A 21,731-nucleotide genomic window follows, 5' to 3' on the forward strand; every position below is an offset into this window, starting at 1 on the left:
ATTTTCAGGGGCGACGGTGGCCCTGCCACCCAGAATGCTCTTGTTCCTGGGAGGTTAATTTGTCTTTGGAGGGGCCACCTGAAGGTTGCAGACACCACCTCACCCTGCAAACACCTCTGAGTGGGGGCGGGGGGCGGGGCGGGGGGAGAGGGTTAAGCCAGTGGGGCAAAGAGCCGGCAGCCGCAAGTCTCGGTGGAAGTTCCTCGTAGGACGCTCTCAGCTTCTCCGTAGATCTGGAATTTGCAGAACAGAAAGCTGGGGGTGGGGCGGAAGAAAGTGTGGTCATAGATTTTTTTTTTTAGCCTCTCCCAAGGTGCGGTTGAGGAAGAGAGGAAGATGCACATAAAAACGGGCTTGTGCCCGGGGCTTTGGGGACCCTGGGCTGGGCTCGTCCTAGCGGAGGCGGAGCTCCGTGGCCACGCGGCTGCCCTGCATGGGCACGGGTGACCGGGCAGAAAGACAGAAATGGCCAGGCAGGAGAGCGAGGGGGAGACCCCTGGGCCCGAGACACGCAGAGGGATGACAGGGGTGTGGTCCAGAGTGACGAAGCGGCCACCATGGCAACAGGGACCGTAAGGGACGAGCTGGTCCCGGTCCTCTGATCTGAGACTCAGGGAGGACTCCGCTGCCCACCGAGCCGGCCGGTCTCAGCGGCCACGCTCCGGGTGGAGATGCCCGTCCCATGTTACCGTGAGAGAGGACCCCTGGGGACCCTCGACTCCGTGTCCCCGGGGCAGCACCTCAATGATGTGCCCAGAGAACTCCCCGGCCAGAGACCGTGGTCGGGGGCAGACGGGCCACCTGAGAAAGAGAGGACGTCACAAGGGAAGCAAACCAAGGTCCACCTGCACCCCTGAACACTCCAGGCATAAACAGGGGTGTTGACTCCCAAAGAGAAGACCGGGGGGGGAGAGTCCTTCAGGGGCCGAACAGGTCACTGGGGGCGGAAGAGCAGGAGGAATGCAGAACCGAGACCAGTTCCAAGCTGCCTCAGACACCGAGGCTGGGTGGTGGAGACACACCCAGAAAACAGACATCCTCCTGTGACCCCCGGTCCTACAAAGAGCCACCTCTGTGCACGTCTGGGAGACGGAGCCTTCTCTAAAGGTCCCCGGGCAGGGAGAAGCTCCCTGTCACCGGGGGGCTGGGGGGGATGTTCCAGCAAAAGCTGGCCCCTTCCGGAGCATTCCGTGCAGCTAGCTCTCTCAGTGGGAACCAGCCTGAACGGGCGGGCTGGGCAGGTGTTCCTCGAACCCACTGCGAGGGCCAGGTGCACCTACCTGTGGAGAGAGAAGCAGGTTCCCTTCGCTGGGGGCCCAGCTAGGACGCTGGAGTGGGGTGGAGTCCGCTTCTTGGACCCTTTGGGGGTCTAAGCTGAGACCATCCCCTCACCTCTAGGGAGGGCCCGCCCGGCGGCATCGAGCCCATCACTCGCCCTCCCTGTGCCTCGGTCCCCGACAGACTGCAGATCGCGGCGCACACACCGCACGGGAGGGCGAAGCCGGGGGGACTTTCTCCGGGGGAGACCCTGCACCCCTCCCCGGCAGCCCCCCACAAAGCCTTGGACACAGACCGTGAAGACTGACACCTGTCCACCTTGACACAGAGCATCTGAGGTCCCCAGACCCCGAGGCCCCGTGTCCTGTACAAAGGGGCGGTTTGCAACGTGGATGGGACATGAAGTACACACTTTTCCGAGGGGCCTTGAGGGCTGTGTTTCGTCCAACGGCCCAAATATGTGGGACGGTGGCACTCGGTGACGTCTCCTTTAAGAAACTGTGTGGGTTTCCTCTTCCTGGGCACAAGCCCCCCCCCCATTTTTGCAGAGCCCACCAGGGCCCCCGCTGCACCTTCCGAGCAAAGCGGCCGAAGCGCATGTCCATCCTGGAGCCACAAACGCCCCTTTCGTCGAAGGAGCGGGAGGAAGCGGACTGTCGGACACGGCAGGCATGGTGGTGACCGGGGAAGTGACGGTCCCCTCTGTGAATTCGGAGATGAGACTTCCCTTTATGCCTGTCATCGCACGGGCCTCCAGTGGACCGGCTGCAGCCAAACTTCCCCCAGGAGATAAGCAGGCCTTCCCTTTCGGGTCATCCCCTAGGGGAGTGGGGGATGGGAGGGCATGTCCCCACTCCTCAAACACTCGTCCCCTGAGATCGGCAAGTTCCCAGCAGGCCAAGGCACGCCTCCTCATCTGCAAACTCTTCCTAAGACCCACGTGCATTTCCCCTCGTTTACAAACCAAACCCAGTGACAGACGCTCTTTCCTGAAACACATACAGGTACAGGTTTCTGAATGAGGAGTGCCCCGTCTCTTCGCTTTTCAGGGGAAGAACCCACCTCGATCACCCCACCCACCCCCGTCAGCATCCACCCGTCCCTCACGGCGGTCCTCACCCACGCGGGGGAGGTGCTCCGCCAACCGCCACCACCTCCGTCATCCCGTGAGTAAGAGGGCGATAGTGACAACGTATTCCGCCACTCCCACAACTCTCCGGTGCACCCCGACACTCCCGGGCGCAGGGGACACTGCAGGAACCGCAGGCGATGACGTCAAACCCGTCTTCAGCACCCGCGCGTCACGACGCGCCCCTGCTGACTCCACCCTAGCTTCCCTCGCGCGGACAACGCATACCAGTTTAACGAAGTGCATGCTTGTAGAAAACGGTTTTGAACGGGCAAGTTAAAAGGATCCATGTGGTCTTGACCCCCCCCAACCCCCTAAAAAGAAGTTAATATAATTTAGAACCTAGCATTTTAAAAATATGGGCATGACGCGTCTGGGGTCAAGGCGGCTCGTGGAACATGCTTTGATTTGGCAAGATGGTAAATCAAAAACCTCGCGGGTTTTGTTTCTCCCTTTTTGTTTGGAAGCAGCCAAAAGCAGGCTATTAACAGAATTGTATGACGGAGAAAAGAAAGGAATACCCGATACTTTCCACTGGGTCGCACAGCACGCGCGCGCGCGCACGCACACACGCGCACACACACGCACACACGCACGCAGAAGCACGCATGCTCACACGCATCCACACACGCACAGCCGCCCACTCCTTTGGGGGGAAATGAGGGGAGTCCGGTCAGAGAGATCACCGTGGGTGGGCGCTTGACGGCTCTCAGCCTGGCGTGCAACTTTGGGTCTGCGTCCTCTCAGCTCGGTCTGGTGGGCTCGGCCTCACACCTGCCGCGGGAAAGCCGCCCGCGACGGGCCGGCTGCGGGGGGCATGTAAGGCATAGGTGGGGGAGGGAGGGGGCCATGCTTCATGCGCACGTGTGAATTTCGGAGCAGGGCGTTCCCGGCTCCGTCTGCTGGGAAGGGGGGGCGGGGGCGTAATGAAACCGAGAAGGAGAGAGAGTGACGGTGAATGACAATACTAACAACAATAATAAAGGACAATAAATAACCAAGGAGGCAACGCCGAGCCCGGCCAGCGCGACGGGCGGCCCGGGGCGGCCGCGGCCCCTCCCCCTCCCGCGCCCCCTAGATGGACTTGCGGCGCCGCGTGAGCCTGTGGACGTCGGTGAGGCTGTGCAGCCCCGGGGAGACGGAGCTGACGGGGGACGGGAAGAGGCTGTTTTTCAGTGTGCTCGGCGAGATCTCCTCGATCTTGTACGAGACGGAGTGGAAGTACTGCGGGCCGAGCTGGGCGCCGAAGGAGTTCTGGTGGCCCGCGGGGCGGCCGGCGCGCCCCCGCGGCCGGTAGCAGGAGCAGGAGCACACGGACTGCAGGTCCCCGTCCGCCTTGCAGCGTGCGCGGCCCCGCAGCGCCTCCTCGGGCACGTGGATGGCCATGCTGTTCCGCGCGCCCGCCAGGGACGCCCTCTCCTCCGCGTCCCGCCGCTCGTCCTCGCTGTTCATGGTCAAGAACCTGAGGACCACCAGGTTGAGGAAGGCCCCGATGACCGTCAGCCCCACCAGGATGTACATAAAGCTAAAGGCCACGTACAGCGGCTTCTTTTGCAGGGCGCCCTTGGTCTGCAGGGCCACGTAGTCCCCGAACCCGATGGTGGTCAACGTGATGAAGCAGTAGTAGTAGGCGTGGAAGAAGCTCCACTCCTCGCACTGCGAGAAGGCGGCCGCCCCGATGCACAGCGTCCCCATGCAGGAGAAGAAGCCCACGGTCACCATGTTCTCCATGGACACGTCCGTGTCGCGCATGCCGCAGCACTTCTTGATGCGCTTCAGCAGGTAGCGCACGAAGGTGTTCATGCGCTCGCCCAGGCTCTGGAACATGACGAGCGTCAGCGGGATGCCCAGCACCGCGTAGAACATGCAGAAAGCCTTGCCCGCGTCCGTGCCCGGGGCTGCGTGCCCGTAACCTGCAGAGGGGCGAGAACACGGGGAGAGCCGGTGAGAGGGTCGCGAGAGCGAGCTCTGGGTGGGGAGGGGCTCGGGGGCACTGCGGTACCGGATGGGGTTTGGGGAGTTTCCGTGGGAAGGGGGTGGAACCTGCCCATGACCCGGAAGGAGGGGAGCGGCACGAACCCGCCCCCTGAAGGCTGGGGCGTGTCCGTTGGGAAGGAGAGTGGGATGTGCCCACATCCTGAGGGGCGTGGGAGGGGACAGCAGGGACGGATCCGTGAAGACATATCCTTTGAAGTTCATGGTTATGGGGGAGGGGGTGATTTGGAGCATTTCTGTTGGGAGAGGAGCAGTTTTAGAGCTGTTTCACAGTTCTTAGAGCAACACAAGGTTTTAAAAAGAAAAACTAGAAAAACAGCATATTTGCTCCTAAGAGCACTACAAAGGTACCAGGCCCGAAAAAGAAAATTAACCACGCCCCCAGGGGACCCCCATCAACAGTGAGGACCAGCACGTGCTCAGGGCCGCACCCCAGGCCGTGCTGACTCCTAGTCACCCATCGCCTCTTTCCAGCCCCTTCAGGACCCTACAGGACAGGTGTGATGAGGCCAGCCCCACGGAGGAGAAAACTGAGCGGCTTCATAGCAGGATAGCTTGGTTTCTGGAGAGCTGAGGTTTGAACCACAGTTTTCGGCCACCAGATACAAGGCCTTGATGTAGAGGATGTGAATCAAGGGAGGCGAGTGCAGAGTGAACCCCCAATACCATGAGCACAGGGACTGTCGTCTGCTCCGTCCACTGCTGGGTCCCCACGGCCGGAGGAAGGCGTCCCACGTGAAACCTGCCTCTCGTGCAGGAATGAGTGGATCTGTGCCACTGCGGAGTGCAGACGTGTCAGAAAAGAGACAACAAACGACCCTGAAAGACCTCAGGTGTGCAAATGCCGTGTGCACACACCTTCCCAGCACATCCCGCATTGAGCTCCCACATCGACCGTGCAAAATTGGTCCTGTGTGTTCCCACACTTGAAATGAGGATAGCGGTGATGGAAAGGTCAAGTTACCTGCCAGGGTCACCCAGGGAGTCAGTGATAATGTCAGGGCCAGAATAAGGTCTGCACAACAGGGCAGAAGGAACCTAAGATTCAGTAGGTTCTAGTTCAAGTTCGGGGACTAACACCACCTGGGTCATGGGCATTTTTGGAAGGAGGATTCAGAGGATGAGCACGGCCTTCCAACATCTCAAATCCTGCCCCATCAAGAAAGGCTTGCCACACTCTCACGGGTTCACGGTCGCTGAACCAGCTGCGTTATCTTGGTCCCCTGAGGACCTCTTCCAACCCAGGGTTTGTCGTCTGTTAGATGGGGTATATTATAGGATGGGGTGACGTTCATTTCCAGGAGGTTGGGCTGTTTTCTTTCTCGATGCTTTTACTTTGAGATATAGGGAGAATGCTACAGATGCACATGAAAAAGAGTACCTAGCCCAGGGCTGGCACACAGTAGGGACCTACCAGACCCCAAGACGTCCGTCCCTCCCACAGTCTCCCACAGAAAGCCGGCCCCTCTCTTCCAGGGCTTCAGCCCTTACGTTCAGTCTGCTTGTCTCCCCCTCGGCATGAACATGTGCCACCTCCCACCTGCCCCAGGGGCCCCACTCTCCCTACAAAGGTGACATCCCGTGTTTGTCTCCAGGCGGCTTTCTCTTCATCCTCTCTGGCCCTCAGTGCCCCTGAGCCAGCACTGAGCTCTGACCCTCAGAAACCCCAGGAGAAATGACATGACACAGGGGGTGTCAGGCCAGGCAGAATAGAATGGGGACGTAGAAAAGCTGAAGGGGAAAGCAATGATATATTAATAGAAATTACCGAACCTAAAGAATAGACAGAAATAAAGACCAAAAATAAATAAAGCTTCAGAGAGCTGCAGAACAGTATCGAGAGGCATCACAGAAGGGAAATAGAGAATAAAACAAAAAGTGAAGAAATAGCCAAAACTAACCAAATTTGGTCAAGCAAACAAATGTACAGATTTGAGAAGCCAAGTGAATCCCAGGAAAAAACACAAAGAAAAAACCACTCATCAGAATCAAACTGCTGCAAACCAGAGAGAGAACATCTTGAAAGCAGCCAGAGAGAAACAACACATCACATCCAGGGGGACAGCTCCGATCACTGCTTACTTCCCATCATGAACAATGTAGGTCAGGAAACCATGGAACGACATCTTCAAAGAGCTTTTTAAAAAGGCCATCAACACTGACTGGTCTATCCAGAGAAAACATCCTTTCAGAAGGAAGGCAAAATGCGTTTTCAGATTAAAGAAAATTTGCTACCAGCTGATCTGCACAGCATCACTGCCAAAGGAAGTTCTTCCACCCAGAGGGAAACGATACCAGATGGAGACTTAGGTCTTCAGGAAAGAAGGAAACGCATCTTGGTAAACAAGTGGGTTTATATTTATACACATTGCAGGGGTGGAAATCCCACAACATCTCCATATAGCTCACCTGTGTAGCTGGTGCAAAAGCCAGGTGGGTGCTGGAGAACAGCAAGCTGCTAGAAACTTAACAAGGTGGTTTAATATTAGCTAACAGTTTCAAATGTGATATATTTACTGGAGGGAGCCAAAATAGCATTTTCTGGGTCAAACACTGCACCCCAGGTGCCCAGGCCTACCCCACCCCCCACGGTGGTCAGTGAAGACGATCAGAAGCAGCCTCCTTGCCACGACCGGGACAGCAGTACGTCTGGACAGCCTGTCCCAGGGATGCGTCAATGCCCCTGTTTTCTGTCTCACTACAGAAAGACAGATCTTGGCCATGGTGATGCCTCACGGTGTCTCTCCCTGGCCCGTGACAGTGAGGACATCCCTCAGCAAGACGTGTTCAGGAGACAGTGTGAGAGGGGACGGCACCCAAGTTGAGGGCCTTCCCTCCAAAGCAGACCTCCCAGTGGTCTGGGGCGCAGGACTATTCCCGCCGCAGCGAGAGGTGAGCTGCAGTGCCTGCCAGGGAAAGCAGGCTGGGCAGGATGTCTTCAGTTTCCCACCCGGACGCACCTTCTTCCCCTGCTCTCTGCCCAGGAGGCCAGCCTATACGAGCCACACCAAGTGGTCCTTGGTCCTCTGGTTTCTCGTCAAGTTCACCAGTGGACAGCCAGCCCCAGGAGCAGGTCTGAGGAAGGGAGGAAGCGGAGGGCACTGGTAACGAGCTGTATCGGCCAGTGGGCTCACGGCGCGGGCTACCATCCCAAGTTCCAGGAACTTGTTCCCGGACAACCTGCCGGCTCCGAGTTTTGCTGGCCCCAGGGTGCCGCGCCCTCCTGTCCCTCTTCCGTCCACCCTTCCCACACATTCCGGAAGATGTGTAAACAGCTCGCTAAGGAACCGCTCACACTGAGGGGCTGCACACTGCAAAGACCCTGAATGATAAACCGCATGGGTCCTCTGCTCACGGTGTCTGCTGCGATACTGATGTAACACCGTGGGCCCTGTGTGCAGAGGGGTCCACACACACCCAACGTTTATAAAGCATCTGTGCAGGCGTGGCATCTATGGGTCCCTCACAGGAACACCCACGCATCCACCGGAACTTCGTGAACACGGCGAGTGTGCCGGGTGGAACACCTGGACGTGTGCACGTGATGTGCAGGCACAACACACACGCACAGCTTCCGTCCACTGCCCCCGGCCGGGTCTGAAGCTCCAAGGAGGGCAGAGCCCCCTCCGGACTCACCTCTGCAGACCCCAGAGCCGGGCAGAGAGGAAGCACTTAGAGGCACGCATCATGTGCGAATGAGGTCCGTCTCCCAGCGCCTGCCTGGAAGCCCCAGCCCACCGCCCAGCCCCGGCGTGGCCGGGGCAGCTTCCCCCAGGCCCTGCAGTGTCCAGCCTGCTGTGCACGGCCCCTTTAATACACCTGGCCAGTCCCTTTGGTCTGTTGTGGGAGAAGCTGTGCAGAGAAGGAGCCCGTGTCTCTCGGCTGCAGCTGGCAAACAAGACGAGATGCGTAGGCCCCACCTCCCCAGAGGGGAGAGAGGCAGAGAAGGAGGGCGTCACAACCAATCTTTCCTACTGGGTCTGGGGCTCCCCAAAGAGCCAGCGGTGGCTCCTTGCTGGCTCCTGCGCAGTTTTGCAGAAGCGTGACAAAGCCACACTTTGAGATGCGTCCCAGGCCTGGCTCAGCACCTCAGCAAAGAGGCCACAAGGGCCCAACGGACCCTCCCCACTGTGGAGAGTGAGCAGGGTCGTGGGGCCAGCCTGACCCTGACACCCCGCTGCTCAAGAGCAGTCTGGGGCCCCTCCCTGCCCTCTGGGAACCCAGGCCCGTCACCAGCTGTGAGTGAGTTCTCCGGGCTCACACAGCACGTCACAGTCTGTGAAGCTCCCCTGGCTGTGGGTGCCCCCCCACCCCGAAACCCACCTGACCCCCGCTCCAGCAGCCACCCACCCAGCTCTGCACCCCCACTCGGCATGCTGCGCACCCGTGGACAAGGCCGTCCCTGACAACGGGCCAGATGGCTGTGAGCCCTGGCTCGGCCCTGAGGGACCGTGGGCGGTCACCTCCCCGCCTCCAGGGCTCCCCAATTTCTGCCAAATGCACCGCAGTCCCGGTCTCCCAGGGAGGCTCGGCTGCTCCCCGAGCAGAAGCAGCCATCAAGGCCAGGTGCCAGGTGTGGGTGGGCATGACTATCTCCTCCCGCCCACGGCCACCGGGGGCGGGGCGCAGCCTGCTGGTCCGGGAGAGGAGAGGGCCGCACAGGCCTCTGGGCATCGGGACACTTGCTGCCGGAAGAGAGTGAAATATTTATAAAGGCCACGCAAGGATTCTGTGCTAGTAGGAATTCAGTGGGCACAAATTCCATTACAGAATGACTCAGGGCAGCTCTGGAAAAGGAGGTGCAGGGGCAGAAAGCTGCCCTCAGCCCCCACGCTTCCTGGCCAGCTCCCCACTTCAGCCTGCGGCACCCACCGGTGTACCCCCCCCAGCAGGGCCCTGCTCACACCCCCGAAGGAATGACACGTGATCACTGACTCAGTTTACAAAGCTTTTCTGCATTCGTTCTTTTGTCTGAATGGAACATCCGGTGTTGTGGCTGCCTTGGGTCAAGTCACCCTTCTTGCACTGTAACAGGCCCCTGAATTCTGTGGGTGCCACCCCATGGGCTTCTAGGCAGGTCTCCGTTCACTCCCAAAGAGGGGCTGATGCTTCCTGTGGGCTCTGATTCGGTCACCAGCCAAGCCCTGAACCAATGAGGCTCTGTGCTTTTCTTTTCTGCCAGAACTAAAGGGACTCAGAGTGTGATGTCCGGAGCCACTGGAGTCATTTCAGCACCGTGAGGATGTGCCACCCCCCCTCCCCTGCACACACACAGAGGAGGGTGTCCTGAGACAGGGTTGGGGGCGTTGTTCCACCCCGCGTCTGAGCACAGCCGAGAGTCAGCCCCACTCACAGGCATTCCAGTCCGCCTCCCAGTAGGTCTTTTGGCTTCAGCCAGTGTTTTGGTGGCAATTGATTGACACTCAACATGTCCCACGCCTCGGCGTGACTACAAATAATAACAGTTTCCTGTTGGTAACAAAGCCGTCTGCAATCCAAACGCCCCTGCATCTTACAAGGACTCTCACACAGGCCGCCCCAGATCTGTCCGAGGAGAGAGGGGCAGGTGAGGGGAACCGGGTGTGCGGGGCAGACGGACCAACCCGGGGTGGGGGACCAGGGGTGGGGGGCAGGCCCCCTCAAGGGGCAGCTGTTCCCAGCCCAGCAACTGGGGCTGCCAGCCAGGGTGAACCAGTGTCCTGGTTTTAAAAGACAAGCTGGAAATGCGGGTTTTTTAGAATGTGGGATCTAATTGGTGTCTAATTAAACATTTTTAAATGTGGCACAGGCCAAACAAAATAAGACAAAACAGACCATCTGTCTGCCTGAAGCAGAGGTCTCCCGAAGTAAAGAAACGGGAGAGCGCCCGGGAGACAGCAGGGAAGGGAGGGCGGCAGGGGCTGGGGGTAGGGCCTGCGGGGGGGGGGGGGGGCGGGTGAGCGGGCCGCCCGCCAAGGCCGGGCCTCCCACCACCGAGGCCCCGCCCCGCCCCCTCATTCGCCTCCCCTCTACCCTGCGAGCCCGCAACCAGCTCTACTTCACGGACACACACACAGAGGCGACGAGAGGCGGCTCACCCGCCGACCACCTCCCCCAAGTGGGCGGAGGTCAGCCCTGCCCCACGGAGCACCGAGCGGAGCCACGCCCCGGCAGGCTGGGTCATTCTGGGTCGACCGAGACCCCTCCCCATGGTCCCCGTGGGGAGCTGCACCCCACAGGGTGTACGAGCCCATCTCCCCATTCGGAAAGCCGAGGCCGTGTCCGGGGCCCTCGGCCTTCCCCGCGGCGCCCGGGGGCCCTGGCGGCCTGCTGGCTGGCGGCTGGGCCCCGCCGCGTCCGCTGGAGGAAATCCAGCAGCCCCGGGGCTCCACTGAGCAAAGGAGCAGCTCCCTCGCGGGCGTTTCCATTGCTAATCCCTCCGAGCGTTCCTTCTGGTTTCCCTTCATTTTATGTCTTAAGGGGCAAAGGGGACCTAAAAATATATTTAAGAAAAAATACGCCGGAGCTCACAAGGCACGTGTTCCTGACAGCAGCTCGCGGCAGGTCTTTTTCTCCGCTGTCCCCCGGGAGGCTGTGCGTGAAGACCCCTTCCCCGAGGGCGGGGGACGCTGGGAAGAGGGGCGCCAGGGGAGGGCGCCGTAAGCCCGGGGCCAGGCTCCCCGGGACCTCTCCCGGGGGCTGCACCCCCTGGGCCCCATCCCCTGGACCCCCTGTCCTGCCCACTCTGAGGGTCAGATCCAGTGTCACTGTCCCCACTGTGTGGATGAGAACACTGAGTCTGGGCAGCCCGTGGGCCTCCCCTCAAGCCCCCACAGTGTCCCTGCCGGGCAGGCGCTGGGAGAGCCCTGAGCTGGGGGTGCAAAGCCCACACCCAGGGGCCCCGAGGGTGGGGAGGACGCCCGAGGGTGGGACGGCGCAGCCACCGCAGACGTCCACCCACGGGAAAGCCAGAGGCAGACCCTCGCAGTGCGCCCAGCTCAGACCCACACAGCGAAGAAAACGCTCTTTCAGGAGTTTCAGCGATCCCACCCCTGGGTGCACGAAAGGACGGACAGAGGTGTTCGAGTGCTTGCCCCCGCGGTCCCCGCAGCCCCATCCGCCACCGCGGGGCGAGGCAGCGCCTGCCGCCGATGGGCGCCTGGACCACGGGTGTGGCTCTCACCCCCGCGTGGGGCACCACCCGGCCGCAGAAACGAAGAGGACGCGGACAGGCCGCACTGCGGGCGAGCCCGGAAGCAGTACGCAAGGCGCAGGAAGCCAGACACAGAAGACCACGTGTCGTGTGCTCCGTTCACAGGGAACGCCCAGGACAGACAGATCCACGAGGCCGCCCAGGGGTGGTGGCTGTCCCACGTGGGGGTGGGGGGGAGAGCCGTCACTTGAGGGTCCGGGCGTCCCTCTGGGGGGAGGAGAGCGTCTGTAACGAGAAGGTGGCCGGCAGCGGCCGCCCCTGGCCGGGGAGGCGCTCGGGGCCACTGGGCTATTTGCGGTGAAACGTGAGTTCCGTGTGATGGGAGTTTCACTTCCGTGGAAACCGGGGAAAGCTGTTGTGTCTACAGCCAAGCTCTTTCCCGTGCGGGGAAATGGGGCCTTGAAGGGTGAGGGCGCTGGGGAGTGGGCACCGTCCTGGGGCTTTTGGGGGGTCCTGGAAGGAAGGGGCCAGCTGCCTGGGCTCCTCCACACGTGGGGGGCGCTGCGGCTGCCCTGCAGGGTCCGGACTCCCTGCCCCTCCCCCTCCCTCGAAGCACTGGCTCCAGCCCTCCCGGGGGGCACTCCCCCCTCAGGGACCACTGCCAGAGAGATGCACACGTGTGGCCCGTGAGGAATTGAATGGGCTGAGAGGACGCTGAGAGCCCCCAGTCCCCAGCTCTTCTCCCGCCCGCTGGCTCCGGAGCCGCGACCGCGGGCGTCAGCGACCAAAGATGCAACAGCGCCCTCTGGCGGGCGCGCGGACGACTGCGGAACCCCCTGCCTGCCTGCCGCACAGACCACCGGTCCCCTGGGACGGCGTCCGGAGCCATGGGGTGGGGGGAGCCATCCATCCTCTCCTTAGATGGTGCGCTACGCGGCGAGTCCTTCTCCGGAAGTTACCATCCGTCGATGGCAGCGCTGGCAAAACATCATGATGATGATGATGATAATGATGATGATAAGATGATGATGATGATGATGATGATGATAATGGCCACAACCATTTCCTGAGGGCAGGCACTGTACCAGGGACTGAGCCAAAATGTTTACGATCTTTAAGCCACCTACTCTCAGGACAGACGGACCTCCCTCTGCAGGTGAGTGGCGTTGGGGGGCACTCGGGTGAAACACGGGCTGCGCGGTTACCTCTCCCAGCCCCGAGGTGAGGCCCACCGGGCCCCCCAGCCCCCAGTCCCTGCTGCCCACTAGCCAGGTCCCAGCACGGACCGTTCGCAGGGGGCCTGGGCTGCGCCACCCCTCCCACAAACCCTCCTCCTTCTCCGATGCTACTCTCGGTCCCTCCCACCCACGGGCATAACCCCCTCCTCCCAAAAAACTACCAGAAAGTAGGGGGAAACACATCTAAATGTAAAGTTCATGGACCCTGGCTGGTGTGGCTCAGTGGGTTGAGTGCCAGGCTGCAAACCAAAGGGTCGGTGGTTCCATTCCCAGGCAGGGCACCTGCCTGGGTTGTAGCCCAGGTCCCCAGTAGGAGGCGTGCGAGAGGCAACCGCACATCGATGCTTCTCTCCCTCTCTTTCTCCCTCCCTTCCCCTCTCTAAAAATAAATAAAATCTTTAAAGTTCATGGGGAAATTTACATAAAATTTGCCTGACTTCTGAGGTCTATGGCAGAATGAGAAAATTTTAAGTCAAGCTTAATAGCCAGCAATACCGGCTCATTGATTATTGATCCTCTCTGTGGAGGAAGTGACGCCAAGTCTGCGAGGGCTCGCTCACCCTGGCGCGCGTGAGAGGGAGGGAGGGAGGGAGGGAGGGAGGGAGGGAGGCGGCGAACTTCACCCCAGAGAGACCCGGCGGGTCTGCCATCCCGACCCCGCCCCCCTCCCTCAGCACCCAGCCCCACGCCACCCTCCCCAGAAGGTTGTTCTCCCTGCCACCCTCCCCAGAAGGTTGTTCTCCCTGCTCTGAACTCCCAAAGGGCCTCTGGGCGCAGGGACCCAAGTGACATGGCATTAGAGGCCTGGCACGGGGCCCAGCCTCCTCGTCTGTGGAATGAGCGTGGCTCAAGCCCGTGGGGTCAACGGGGCCGGGAGACCGAAGGCCACGGCGCCGTGAGCGTTGGAAATGATGAACTGCAAACGCCCACGCCCCCGAGAGCCCGGACTCCCGGAACAGAGGTGAGGGGCGCTGCGTCTGCAGGTCCAGAAGCACTGCTTCCCCAAGGCGGCTCCCACAGGTGGGTGGGACCGGCTGGGGTCGAGTGACAGGGCAGGTCCTGAGTCAGCGGCCCCCGGCCTGGGACTCTGCATTGTAATGAGCTTCCCAGATCTCCTGCCACATATGAAGGGATCGAACGAGAAGCAGGGGCAGGTGTAGCTGATCAGGGGGTGCATGGAGCTGACTGACTGGGGGCACGAGGAGCTGATCAGGGGCAGGTGGAGCTGATCGGGGGCAGGTGGAGCTGATCAGGGGCACGAGGAGCTGACTGGAGGCACGAGGAGCTGACCGGGGGTGGTGCTTGGCCCTAGGAGAGCCACTGGCCCGGGCGAAGCACGTTCAGGCAGTTAGAACTGAGCTCACATCCTGTGCGCCGGGGTCAGAGCGTGCTGGGGTCTCAGGGCGGCAGGGTCGCTTCCGGGGCCTCGCGTGTTGAGAGACACTCGTTCGGTGAAGGAGCAGGTAGTTCTGGCCGAGACTGCCGGCGGCCACCCACATGTTGGACCTCCTCCTGCCCCTCCCCCGTCGGGCCACAGCAGGACTCTGTGCCAGCCAGCAGGGCTCCAGGCCTGGCCCACAGAAGGGCTTCATGGCCTCTACCCCCTCCTCCTGCCCCTCCCCCACAGACTCCCGCAACCCCCCTCTCTCTGCCTGAGGGGCAGACAGGACTCGGGGTGCAGGGAGCAGGCGCCCCAGCGGCTACAGCAGGGACTGCCGGCACAGGGACTGCCGGCACAGCTCCCGGCAAGCACTCAGGGAGAAGACTCTGATGGCAGAGAGGCCAGACATACGGCCGGTCTGTGCAGACGGACATCTCGACCCTGGTCATCGCGTCCAGCAGATGCCAAGGAGACCGTGAGCTTCAGGACAGACGCAGACCGCCCGCCGGGCCCTGCTCTAGGCTGTCCTCCCGGCCACCAGGTGGGTCCGCACAGGGACGATCACACCCACGCCACAGGGGGGAACACTGGGTCTCGGGAACACGCTGGCCGTGTGGTCTGGCGGGTGTCCGGTCAGCGGTGGGATGAGGCCTGGGGCGCGGCTGTGACTGCACAGGGCAGCCCGCTGCACGGTGTGGTGACCCCGTGCATGTGTGCACACCACGCATGCACACACAGACACACCTGCAGACACACACGAACACACACAGAGACACAAGTGCACACAAACAGACACACACACGCGCCCCCCTGTGGCCCGAGACTCTACTGGAAAGTCGTAAAAAAGAAGGTGAGACTGAGTAACGTTAGAAGCGCCCTCGCCCTGTGCCTGAATGGTCACAGTACACACACAGGAAACGTGCTCACGAAAACTGGGGAGCGGTGCTCGGTACCCAGCCTCCTGCCCCGTGTTCCCTGCCGGAGCGGAACGAGAGCACAGCCCCCGGACTGTGGCCAGTGACTGACTTCGGCCCAGCCGCTTGCCCAAGGGCACTGGACCAGTAAGTGGCACCCTGGGCTGACCTCCTTCTGCAAGGGCTGCGGCCGGCTCCGGTCCCTCTGCGTGTCCCCAGGGAGACGCCTCGGCCCCTCACCCCAGGTCTGCCTGTGCACTGGCCACCTGTGAGCACCGCCGGGGACAGACACCAACCAGCAGGCACGGGCCTTCCTAGCACCAGGACCTTTACGCCATTTTTTTTCTTTTCTCTTTTTTTCTTTTCCCTTCCCCACGCCCTCCCCTCCAGCACCCTTCGGCTTGTTCTCTGTATCTAGCGGTCTGTGTCTGTTCGATTGGTCTGTGCACTTCTTTATTTTAGACTCCACATAGGAGTGAAATCGCATGGTATTTGTCTCTCTGTCTGACTTATTTTACCGAGCATAATACCCTTTCGGGTCCATCCATGTTGTTGTAAATGGTAAATGGCTGCTCTTTTTCATGGCCGAGTAATACTCCACTGCGTACATGTACCCCAGCTTCCTTATCCACTCACCTATGGATGGGCACCCAGGCTGCTGCCCTGTCCTGGTGACTGCTAAAAACACCGCAGTGAACATAGGGGTGCGGCTACCTTTCCAAGTTAGTGTGTCCATGTCCTTGGGATACGTGCCCAGCAGTGGGATCGCTGGGTCAGAAGGTAGTTCTATTTTTAATTTTTTGAGGGACCCCCACACTGCTTTCCACAGTGGCTGCACCAGTTTACAATCCCACCAACAATGCGTGAGAGTTCCCTTTTCTCCACCTCCTCACCGACACTCAGAGTTTGTTGATTTATTGAGGATACAGCCCTTCTGACAGGTGAGGCGGTATCTCCTTGTGGTTTTATTTTGCATTTCTCTGATGGTTAGTGATATGCTGAGCATCTTTTTATGTCTATTGGCCATCAGTATGTCCTCTTTGAAGAAGTGTCTATTCAGGTCCTCTGCCCATTTTTAATTGAATTGAATTTTTTTTGGTATTAAGTTGTGTAAGATCCTTCTACATTTTGGATATTAACCCATTACTGGACGTGTTATTTGTGTGGGTCTTCTTTTTGTTTTGTTGATGGTTTCCTTCACTGTACTAATACCTTTTAGTTTGATACAGTCCCATTTGGTTTTGTGTGTTTGTTTTAAGATTTTATTTATTTTTAGAGAGGGAAAGGAGGAAGAAACATCAATGTGTGGTTGCTGGGGGTCATGGCCTGCAACCCAGGCATGTACCCTGACTGGGAATCGAACCTGCGACACTTTGGTTCTCAGCCCGAGCTCAATCCACTGAGCTACGCCAGCCAGGGCATCCCATTTGTTTATTTTCCGTTTATTTTCCTTCCCCAAGGAGATACTTTCAAAAAGATATGGCTACAAATGATGTCAAAGAGCTTACTGTCTATTTTTTTTTTCTTCTAGGAGTTTTGTGGTTTGGTTTCAAGCCTTCCATTTACATCTTTACTCCATTTTGAGTTTATTTTTGCATGAGATGTAAAAAGGTGGTCTAGGTTCATTTTTGCATGTAATCAGTTTTCCCAACACCACCGATTAAAGAGACTGTCCTTACCCCATTGTACATCCTTGCCCACCTTATCATCAATCAATTGCCCATATAAGTGAGGATTTATTTCTATGCTCCCTATCCTATTCCTTTGGTTTATGTCTGTTTCTGTGGTCGTGCCATACCGTTTTGATTATTGTAGCTTCACCGTGCAGTTTGTTAGCAGGAAGTGGGATACCTATACCTCCCACTTTGTTCTTTAAATTTCTTTGACTGTTCAGGGTCTTTGTGGTTCCGTATAAATTTTAGGATTAGTAGTTCTAATTTTGAGAAGCACGCCATTGGTGTTTTAATAGGAATTGCATTAAATCTGTGCATTACTTTAGGTAGTAAGGACATATTATTAATCCTTCCAGTCCATCAATGTTTCTTTTTTTAAAAATATTTTATTTATTTTTAGAGAAGGAAGGGAGAGAGAAAGAGAGAGAGAGAGAAACATCAATTTGCGGTTGCTGGGGGTCATGGTCTGCAACCCAGGCATGTACCCTGACTGGGAATCAAACCTGCGACACTTTGGTTCACAGCCCGCGCTCAATCCACTGAGCTATGCCAGCCAGGGCCTGCTTCTTTTTTAAGATTTTATTTTTATTTATTTTTAGAGAAGGGAAGAGGGGAAGAAAGAGGGAAACATCACTGTGTGGTTGCCTCTCATGCACCCCTTACCGGGAAACCTGGCCCGCAACCCAGGCCTGTGCCCTGACTGGGAATGAAACTGATGACCCTTTGGTTCACGGGCTGGTGCCCAGCCCACTGAGCCACACCAGCCAGGCCATGGATGTTTCTTACATCGATGACTTAGAGTTTTCAGAGTGCACCTCTTCAGTTAAACTTACTCCTGGATGTTTCATGCTCTTTAATTCTCATTCTAATCGCTCATTATTGCTGTAGAGAAAAGCATTATCGGTGTATAGAATTCTGTGTAATGATTCTGTACCTTATAACTTGACTGGATGCATTTATTAGTTCTAATAGTTTTTGTTTGTTTTTTGGTGGAGGCTTTAGGGTTTTCGTGTCATCTGCAAATAATGAGACCCTTCTTCCTCTCCATCTTTCCTCGTCTCGCCGCCGTGGCGAGGACTTCCACTACTATGGTGAATAGAAGCAGTTATGGTGTAAACCCCGGCCCGGCCCCTGGTCTCCCAGGAACAGCTGTCCGGCGTTGATATCAGCTGTGAGCTGGCCACACAAGGCCTTTATTCTGTGGAGGTAAGTTTCTACTACACTGGCTGTGTTTTTTGTCATAACAAGACGTTGAGTCTTGTGAAACGCTCTGTCTACATGTATGTAGCGGACCGTGTGGTGTTTCACCCTTTCGTTTGTTTCTCTGACGTATCACACCGACTCACCCAGATGTTCACTCGCCCTGCACCCCTGGGCTGAACCCCACGTGGTCCCGCTGTGCGTCCACCTCATTTATCGTCGAACCCAGTTGGCTAACATTTTGCTGGGAATTTTTGCATCTATGTTCATTGAGGATGTCACCTGTAATTTTGTGTGTGTGTGTGTGTGAGGCCTTTATCCAATGTTGGTATCAGCAGGGTAAGGCTGGCTTCGTGGAATGGGTCCTGAAGCCTTCCTTCACCTTCAGCTTTGTGACATAATTGTTTAGGAAGGATAAATATTCGTTCTTCTCTGTCTGATAGAATTCACCCGTGACGACTCCTGGCCCTGCACGCTTATCTGCTGGGAGATTTTTTCATTGCACTTAATAAAGAAATAATGGCCTTAAACGCCACCTTAATGTTCTGTCTGAGTGATCCACCCACGGGTGTGAGTGGGGTATTAACCCCCGACAGTCACGTGCCTGGGGAGTGCAGCCCACCGGTGACGGCCCCCACCCGCAGCCGCCCCTCTGCCGCATCTGGGGGTGCTTCCCATAGCCGCCGCCTCTTCTGGGACCCGCCCCTTCGCGCTGTGTGATGCCCTCATCCTTTTCACATTTTTCTGTTTGTTTTACAGGCTATTTCCCCCGATGCAGGCACTGCTACCCCCGCTTTCTTTCTGCGTCTGTTTGCACCGGGACCACCTTCGCCCCCCACTTGCAGTCCGTGTGGGTCTTTCTACCTACAGGGCGCCTCCCGCGAGCAGCCTGCCCACGGGCCATGGTTATGACCCAGCTGACCCCGCTGTGTCTTCTCACTGGAGCACCGACCCCCATCTGTGTCTGAGGTAATTAGGGACAAGTACGTACACATTGCCATTTTGTTGTTTTTCAGTGAATTTCTAACTGTTCCCGATTCCTTTCCTCTTCTGGCCCCTTCCCTTGTGGTTTGCTGGTTTTCTTCAGCACTTGGTTTGGGGTTCCTTTCCCTTTGTTCTTTGCATGTCTTTTGTAGGTCCGTGTGCCGGTGGTTTGGGCACGTAGGGGACCAGTGGTAGCCAACCACGGGCGGGACCCTGGCCTGAGGAGCTGCAACTGTTTTAGGTGGGGAGGCCAGGTGCGCACAGAGACGCCCTGTTCCTACGGCCGGCCCCCTCTGCTGGGCGGAACGGGCTGAGGCAACCTCTCCCAGACCACTGCATTGACCTTGCAGGTAGGCCAGAGCACCTGGATGGGGCCCACCCTCAGGCAGTAAGCAGGGGCGCTCACCAGGCCCCCCACCCCCAGAGCGGTCCTGCAGCCCAACAGCTCCCATGGCTCCCAGCCTTACTGATGTGGCTCTGTCCTGGCTGCACAGAAAGTGGCCTGCTGGGAAAGTGCCCACCCTCCGCGTGGGCTTCGGGTCCCGCGTGGCTCAAGGAAGCTGCGTGGAGCCAGGCAGGGACTTCCTGCACCTGGAGCGCTGGCCTGCTGGGCTGGAGCGAGTCCAGGAGAGAAGCCAGGTGCCCCTGGGGCACCCTTCTGTTCCTGCTTCCTCCCGCGGCTGGGCGGCAAATGGCTCTGCGCAGCTCAGCTGGGAATGCGCTGCGCGGTCCTGCAGGTAGATCCGGTGCCCACGGGGCACCCTCCGCCTCGCCGGAGCGGAGGGGACAGAAGCAGGCTCCAGCTTTCTCCGTTCAGCAACGTCTCCGCAATAAGCGGGGCTGGGAAAGCGGGCCAGCCCTCTGACACCACACACCAAACTAGCGCAAAAGGGACTTGAGGCTGGACCTTAAGACCCCCAAAGAATGCAATGCAGGGAAGAAAACATAGGCTCTCAACTTAGGGAATTCGGGTTTTGTGGCCTTGACCCCAAAAGCGAGGGGAGAAAAAGCAAAAATAAGTGAGTGGGACGACATAAGCCAAACGCCTCTGCTCAGCAAAAGCAAGCAGCAACAAAGCAAAAAGGCAGCCCGCTGAGTGGGAGAAGGCATTCGCAGCCAATATCTGGCGGAGGCTAATAGCCAGAATACACAAAACTCACACACCTTAACAGCAAACAATCTGATTTCAAAATGGGCAGCAGAGGACCCGAACGGACGCTCCTCCCGGGAAGACATGCAGGAGGCACGTGAGAGGCAGCTCAGCGTCCCTGTTAGGGACATGCGAACCCAAACCCCGGTGCGGCGCCACCCACGCCTGTTCGAAGGGCTGTCCGCGCTAAGACAAAGTGAGGGTCGGAGCGGATGTGGGGAAAAGGGAGTGTCCGCTGGTGCAGCCGCGCTGCTGAACCAGGACACGTGCGGAGGAACGGGTCCTTAGGCGACTCCTCCGCTGGGCACACGTCACACAGCGAGCGGCGCGGGTCTGCGCGCACCGCCCCCTGCGCCGCACCGCCCCCCTGCGCCGCACCGCCCCCTACACCGTACAGCCCCCTGCGGTACCGCCCCCCGCACACCCGGGCCGCGTGCTGGAGCCCCGTCCAGCGTGCCGTCTCTCACGGACCCCAGTGTTCCTCCGTGAAGTTCAACGGTGTCCCTGCTATCTCCCTCCCCGCCTTTATAGGGACGCACAGACAGTCCGGAGAGGCGTCTCCCTCCGCGTCTGGGGGGGCGGGATTAAATGGTTGCCTCTCACCTCGGCGCTCCCAGTGCCTGGACACCCTGTCCATCCCTTCACTCGCTCGACAGGCCTGCTCGGCCCTGCCGTGGTCGGGCGCCCTGCTAGGCACCTAGGAGACCAGGAGAGTGATGACAAGAGCATGACGATGATGACGAGGGAAACCACCCACAGGGGCTGTGGATCGGCGGCACTCTCAGCGGGAGGCACAGTGACCAGGCAGGTGGCGTCCTGGCCACCAGAGGAGCCTGTCGGGGCGCCCTGCCATCGCCCGGCTTCATGGGCGAGGCCCTGAGGGGCAGGGAGGCTGCCCCGACCCGGGGCTGCGGTGCGCCCAGCACTGAGTGGCAGAGGCGACCCAGCCCTGGGCTGGGCCTCAGGAGGAGGGGAGGTGCCCCTCCGCCCCCTCCCCCGGTCCCATGGAGCGAGCCAGCGCGCACCACCACCCGGCTGCAGGGAGCGGTTGCAGACGGAGCTGGCCTCCAGTCCTCTCCCCAGAGCTGTGGAGCCCTTTTAATTAAAGCGGCTGCCCAGCTGTCTGCGGATGAGGAATGGCCCTTGGACCGCGGAGCGGCCCTGCATCTGTCTTGTTAGCGACTCAGAGTCCCGAGCTGCCGCGCCGGCCAGAAGGCGGCCTCTGCCAAGGCCGCCAGGCCACGGAGAGCCGCGGGCCCCCAGGGTGAGCCAGCCGGCCGGCCCCCCCACAGCCCTGCTCTCTGCCACAGGGGTTGGTGGGGGGGGACCCTGCACACTCAGCCCCCCAGGGAAATGCGGCTGGGCTCACCCTCGTGGCTGCGGCACGGGGCCCCTCCTGCCTGCCCTGCGCTCCGCTGGCGACTCCGGAGCACGGGCCACGGGGAGACCCAGCCGGCAGAGGCAGCCTTCAGGGGAAAGAGCACCGGGCTCAGCTCAGAGGAGGGTCACTGACCTCTCGGGGACTCAGTTTCCCCTGTCACCTGAGAACAAGACTGGTCCTGCTGCCGGGGGGGCGGGATGGCAGGGGAGTTCAGTGGGGTGGCCTGGCAATGCACGTGAACTCTGATACGGCGGTGCCAGCTGTGCAGAGACCGCC

General features: G+C 59.2%; 1 protein-coding gene across 1 annotated transcript in view; it reads right to left on the reverse strand.

Moving 5' to 3' along the window:
* Window positions 1–3,481: 3,481 nt before the first annotated feature.
* KCNK9 (potassium two pore domain channel subfamily K member 9) overlaps window positions 3,482–21,731 on the reverse strand; it is a 52,850-nt gene continuing 34,600 nt past the window's right edge. The window contains exon 2 of the mRNA XM_045861403.1: window positions 3,482–4,320. Coding sequence (XP_045717359.1) covers window positions 3,482–4,320 — 839 coding nt within the window. The remainder of the gene's footprint in view (window positions 4,321–21,731) is intronic.

This window comes from Phyllostomus hastatus, unplaced genomic scaffold (genome assembly GCF_019186645.2).
Source record: "Phyllostomus hastatus isolate PE091 unplaced genomic scaffold, TTU_PhHast_1.1 phas_scaffold_21, whole genome shotgun sequence".
NCBI lineage: Eukaryota > Metazoa > Chordata > Mammalia > Chiroptera > Phyllostomidae > Phyllostomus > Phyllostomus hastatus.